A 5,660-nucleotide genomic window follows, 5' to 3' on the forward strand; every position below is an offset into this window, starting at 1 on the left:
TGAGTGTAAACACAAAAAAAAAAAATTATGTGCTGGAATGTGCAGAAAATAGGTTTAAATATTAAACTAATTTCTTCCAGTCAGAGAATGTTGCATATAGTTAAATTTTTGCTTGATGCATAAAGTTAAAAGATTAAAACTAATAAAACAAGTTTTAAAAAGGGACCTTTCCATTTGATTACATTTTGTATGATGGATTATGTAGAAAAAGTAGAATTGGGCTGAAAGATCTATCGCTTTATCACATATTCAGGGTGTAAATCGTGTTTTTAAAAAGTAACTAAGTAACTAAGTAATTAATTACTTTTGAAAATAAGTAATCAGTAAAGTAACGGGATTACTTTTTTGGGGAAGTAATCAGTAATTAGTTATTGATTCCTTTTTTCAAGTAACTTGACCAATGCTGGTGGTAGTAAATGCATAAAATACTAGACTAGTCAAAACACTGAATTAAAATAGTTTAGTTTAAAAGGATTACGTTAGTATTAATTTGCTAATTCTGTCAGTTGAAGAGAAAAAAATGCTTGATCTTACCTGAGAGTTTCTAATGTACAGTGTTGACTCTTCAGTCCTTCAGATAGAAGCTTCACACAAGAATCCTGCAGGTTATTGTTACTCAGGTCCAGCTCTCTCAGATTAGAGGGTTCAGAGCTGAGAACTGAGGACAGAGCTTCACAACTTCACGTCCTCCCGTCTTCCTGTCTGACATCTATAATCCAGTTTTGAGATCCTGCCCAGACGCCTTAATGCCCACTCACATCCTGGGTCATCTGACCTCAGGAAATCACATGATAGGGTGGGGCCAGGTCTCACAATGAGCTCACCTGAAACCCTGGCTGATTGGGGCCCACACTCGTTTTCACAACTTGGCTCATGTGATTAGGTAGAGGATCATCAGGGGGTCCTTTTGTCCCTCTCAGTGGGTTAATCTCAATGGGTTTAAATCTGGGACTCTCCACCATTTGACCTTAGAACTGAAGAAGCTTCTCGGATGAGAGGTGAAACGTCTTCAAGCAACTTAAAGAAGTCCAGACGCTTTTCTTTCCAAGCTCCTTAAACTAAGATGACATGGATGACTGAGAACCTTCACAGACACATGCTAACGAAAGTGCTGGTTACTAGTTAGCATTTGCGCACCAAGATATTTACAATGACTCCACAGGGAAAATTTTCGGTATTAGACAGAAACTGATTACAATGCTGCCACCAGCCTGTACAAAGCAGCCGGTATTTGTATCTGTATTTGTATTTGTTGAGGGGGGGGGGGGAGTATTTGTATTTGTATTGGAGCAAAATTCAAAATAGGCTTAAAAGTCAATGAAAAATCATTGAAAAGAAAATAACATATCAGCCATTGACTCATCCATGGTTAAACCAACAACTAATAAAATACCATTGTGAACATTAGGACAGGGCAATTTGGCCAAATACAAAATACAAATACACAATATATATTTGAAAATATGCCGTAATGCTCCGACAATTCATCAAGCGGTGTGCCTTCTAGCTTACCAAAGTCGTATTAAAACTAGTGTTGTCAGCGTTAGTCTCGTTAAAATTGACATTAACGCAATAACCACATTAACAATGCAAATCTCCGTTAGCGATCGCCCCATGCATGGGGCTGAACGGCGCTGACACGTTGACGCCGTGCAGCCACAGGTTTTTCGGCTTGCATGTTCTACCAAAAATTGTGCTTTGGTGGATGTCTGATGGACAAAAACCAAACCAGTTCCACATCACTGAAGTTGGCACTATTTTTACAAACCAATTCTGGTTCATCTGGTACATTCAACGATCCGCTTTCGCCCTTCTCATTCTCCGTCGCCGCCATGTGCATATGAAAACAAAGGCACTGCGCATGCACTGCCCATATTCTATCACAATATTTCATTTTCTTATCATTGCCTCACATTATACCGGTATTTCCGGTATAATGTGAGGTGCAATATGGACATTATGGACCATGCTGGGCATCCTCTGCACACGGCCATAAACAACCAGAGGAGTCTGTTCAGAGTGCTTCTCCCAAAGTCAAGGACCAGCAGACTTAAAAAGACCTTTGTCCCACACGCCATCAAACTGTTTAACTCCTCACTGGAGGGGAGAGGGAGGGGAAATGGGGACAAAGGAGGGGGGAACAAGTAAGCTCTAGTGCCTTTTCACTGTGCAATAGTTTTTGTTAATATCCAACGGTGTAATAGACTCACAATACTTGAAATGTGCCGTTCCCTTGTATTCTTATTCCTATTTATTCTATTTATTCCTTTTGTATTCTCTGTATTTATATATGTGTATCCATGGTATATTTCTGCTCACATTCTGCAACTTCTGTCGGTGCTGTGCTACTGGAAACTGAATTTCCCGGAGGAACCCACCCGAGGGATAAATAAAGTTTCATCTAATCTATAGGGCAGTACAGGGCTTTCTGTCTACCACTCCGCTGTGATATAACGAGCGGTCACGGTCACGTGGCTTTCCGTTGCCCTGGAGGTCCACCCATTTGTAGTTAGAGCAACAGAAGATGCCTGGGACAGTTCAGCCATAACTTTAAACTTTTCCTGCTCATACATGCTCTGAACGATCTTGTCACTGAAGTGGACGCGCAATCATAGCATGGCTCAAGCACGTTCATCACAGTTTAAACCCCTTTTTTTGCACAACGGCATACGGCCTCCCGTCTGCAGCTAAACACCCCAATAGCTTTTGTAATAGCTTTAGCCCGGTCGGATTGGGCAGCAAAGGGCTGCTTAAATACCGCAAACTCCTCTGCTCCTCCACTTGGACCGCTAGCGCTAGCGATAACTACCGCTTGAAAGACTGACCACGCGCACCATACACATACTTTTTTTTTTTCTTTTTTGAATCTTCGAATCACGTATGTACCGAACCGTGGAGTGGGATCGGTTCGGATTTCGGATCAACCGTGATCCGTTGCACCACTAGTGACAGCAGAGGTAAAGGGCTGTGACGTCATCACGTACGCTGCGTCCTCTGTGGGTTCTGAATGAACTCACAAAGTACAAACTGTAAGTACACAAACACGAACGTACCTCGGAGTGGTGGACACACTCGGCCTCGTTGGTCCAGCTGTGAGTCCGTTACCGTGAACTATGGAGCCGCAGATTTGTGCTGGAACTAAGCTGCACACAGCTGATGTTAGCCAGGAAAACATTACACACTGACTTTAATGGAGAGACCGGAAATACAAACACACACAGTTTGTTGTGTGAAGAAATCAAACATGAGCTGAACTGTTAAAGGAGGAAACAAAGCAAACTTACAGTTTCTTCACACACACCAACAACAAGCTCCACTTACTTCCTGATAGCTCAGCTGCTTCCTGGAAAGGCAGGGCTTCACCTGAGGGCAGACAGATTTTCACAGTAAGAGCACTCTGTAACTAATGTAACACAACACTGACGGTTTGTGACTGTTTAACTATGTGCTGACAGAATTAAAGTAACTTGGTGTCACTTCTTCTTTCCTGTTTCTCTGAGCAGATTCAGCTCTGACTTAAATAATCAAAATGGTAATTATCAGCCATAGATAATGGCTCATGGCGGCGCGTGCTTCTCTCTCTCCCAAACAAACTACTTTTTCGTGTTTTTCGTCCTGTAAGTTGCAGTGTTTTTGTAAGTCTTTGTCGCGTCTATCTGTGTGCAAGCGAGGATATGCCCGAACACTTCTTCTCGACATCGGCAGAAACAAACTTTTTAAGTTAAACTCTGTGGACATCGAGGAGCTGAAAGATCTGGGTCTGCTCCGAAGGCCTACTCAATCACCGACCCCCACTCCTGCACTTCGCCCACAATGGATGCGCCTCAAGCGGTGTGAGAGGAAGCAGAAGAGGGGTAAGATAAGATAAGATAAGATAAGATAAGATAGAACTTTATTAATCCCTCGGGTGGGTTCCTCTGGGAAATTCGACTTCCAAAAAAAGCACAGCAACGACCGAAGTTACAGTTACAGAATTGTTATATATATATATACACACACACACACACACACACACACACACACACACACACACACACACACACACATATATAAATACAGAGACAAATATAAATAAAATATACAAAGGGGATAAATAGAATAAATAGGAATAAAAAATAAAAAAAAAAAAAAAAAAAAAGGTAAGCGCGGTGGCATCCGAGCTAGGCTAGCGGCTAGCCCACACAAACCCGCCATCCCCTCTATCGTTCTGGCCAACGTACGCTCGCTAGAAAATAAACTGGACGACATCCGACTGCTACGTTCATCTCAAAGGAACGTAAAGGACTGCTGTGCTTTTGTGTTCATGGAAACATGGCTTAGCGACAGTGTCCCGGACCGCGCCATTCAGCTCGACCAGCTAACATGCTACCGTGCTGACAGAGTCATCGTCGCGGGAGGTAAGACCCGCGGGGGAGGACTTTGTGTTTACATCAATGATGCCTGGTGTCGCGATGCTGTTGCGGTCTGCAAACACTGCTCACCAGTGCTGGAGTTTATGGTTATTAAGTGCCGGCCATTCTATCTACCGAGGGAATATACAGCCATACTACTGTGCGCTGTGTACATCCCTCCCTCCTCCAATGTCAACAACAGGAGTGAGGCACTGAATGAACTGTACCAGCACATCAGTGAGCAACAGACAGCCCATCCTGATGCTTTTCTCATCCTGGCTGGGGATTTCAATCATGCAGACTTAAAGTGCGTGTTTCCAAAAATACAACAACACATAGACTTTCCAACAAGGGGAAATAACACACTGGACTTTGTTTACACCACCCAGAGAGGAGCTTACAAAGCTTTTCCCCTCCCCCACCTCGGCGCCTCAGACCATATCACTGTCATGCTAATGCCTGCTTACAGACCGCTCGTTAAAACCACCAAACCGGTTCGTAAGCGGATACAAGTGTGGCCAGAAGGGTCTTCAGAGGCTTTACAGGACTGCTTTAACACCACAGACTGGGACATGTTTAAGCAGGCTGCCACCTATAACAACACCACTGACCTCCAGGAGTACGCAGAGACTGTTACTGCCTACATCAACAAGTGTATTGAGGATGTAACAGTCACGAAAACCATAACTGTATGGGCAAATCAAAAACCATGGATGACAGGAGAGGTCTACAGGCTGCTGAAAGCTCAGAATGTTGCCTTCAGAGATGGAGACGAGGCAAGCCTGAGGACAGCTAGGGCCAACCTTTCCCGTGGCATCAGAGAGGCTAAGAGACAGTACTCCAGGAAAATATCTCATCACTTCAAAGACAGCAGAGACTCACGGAGCCTGTGGCGGGGCATTCAGACCATCACAGATTACAAGCCCCCACCACAGACCTGTGATAGCACTATCCCCCTGCTGAACGAGCTGAATACTTTCTTTGCTCGCTTTGAAATCCAAAACAGCACCACTGCACAGAAGACCCCACCCCCTCCTCGTGACCAGGTGATGACTCTGTCCCCGGACAGCGTGAGGAGATCCCTCAGCAGGATCAATGCACGTAAAGCTCCGGGTCCTGACAACATTCCTGGTCGTGCACTGAGAGACTGTGCAGTGGAACTCACTGATGTCTTCACAGAGATCTTCAACATATCACTCATCCAGGCTGTCGTCCCCACATGTTTTAAAGCCACCACAATCATTCCGGTTCCAAAAAAGTCATCTCCCT

At 44.1% G+C, this 5,660-nt stretch overlaps 1 protein-coding gene across 1 annotated transcript; it reads left to right on the top strand.

Annotated features, from left to right (window-relative positions):
* The first annotated feature begins 3,580 nt into the window (after positions 1–3,580).
* LOC147309377 (uncharacterized) lies at positions 3,581–5,132 on the top strand. Its single transcript, XM_086269846.1, has 3 exons — positions 3,581–3,854; positions 4,140–5,080; positions 5,112–5,132. Exons 1-3 carry the CDS (start codon positions 3,818–3,820, stop codon positions 5,130–5,132), a joined length of 999 nt encoding a protein of 332 aa, XP_086125972.1. The 5' UTR covers positions 3,581–3,817.
* The last annotated feature ends 528 nt before the right edge of the window (positions 5,133–5,660 follow it).

Source organism: Aulonocara sp. 'chitande type north' Nkhata Bay, linkage group LG17 (genome assembly GCF_057382095.1).
Source record: "Aulonocara sp. 'chitande type north' Nkhata Bay isolate Kocher_YH1m ecotype deep benthic linkage group LG17, A_spYH_male_GT1.1, whole genome shotgun sequence".
In the NCBI taxonomy this organism is placed as follows: domain Eukaryota; kingdom Metazoa; phylum Chordata; class Actinopteri; order Cichliformes; family Cichlidae; genus Aulonocara; species Aulonocara sp. 'chitande type north' Nkhata Bay.

What these genes read in the sequence shown, in the direction of transcription:
- LOC147309377 (XM_086269846.1), top strand. Translation starts at nt 3,818, where the DNA reads ATGCGCCTCAAGCGGTGTGAGAGGAAGCAGAAGAGGG. An exon ending in TGAGAGGAAGCAGAAGAGGG is followed by an intron (nt 3,855 to 4,139) that starts GTAAGATAAGAT and finishes AAAAAAAAAAAG; the next exon opens with GTAAGCGCGGTGGCATCCGA. An exon ending in CAGTCACGAAAACCATAACT is followed by an intron (nt 5,081 to 5,111) that starts GTATGGGCAAAT and finishes CATGGATGACAG; the next exon opens with GAGAGGTCTACAGGCTGCTG.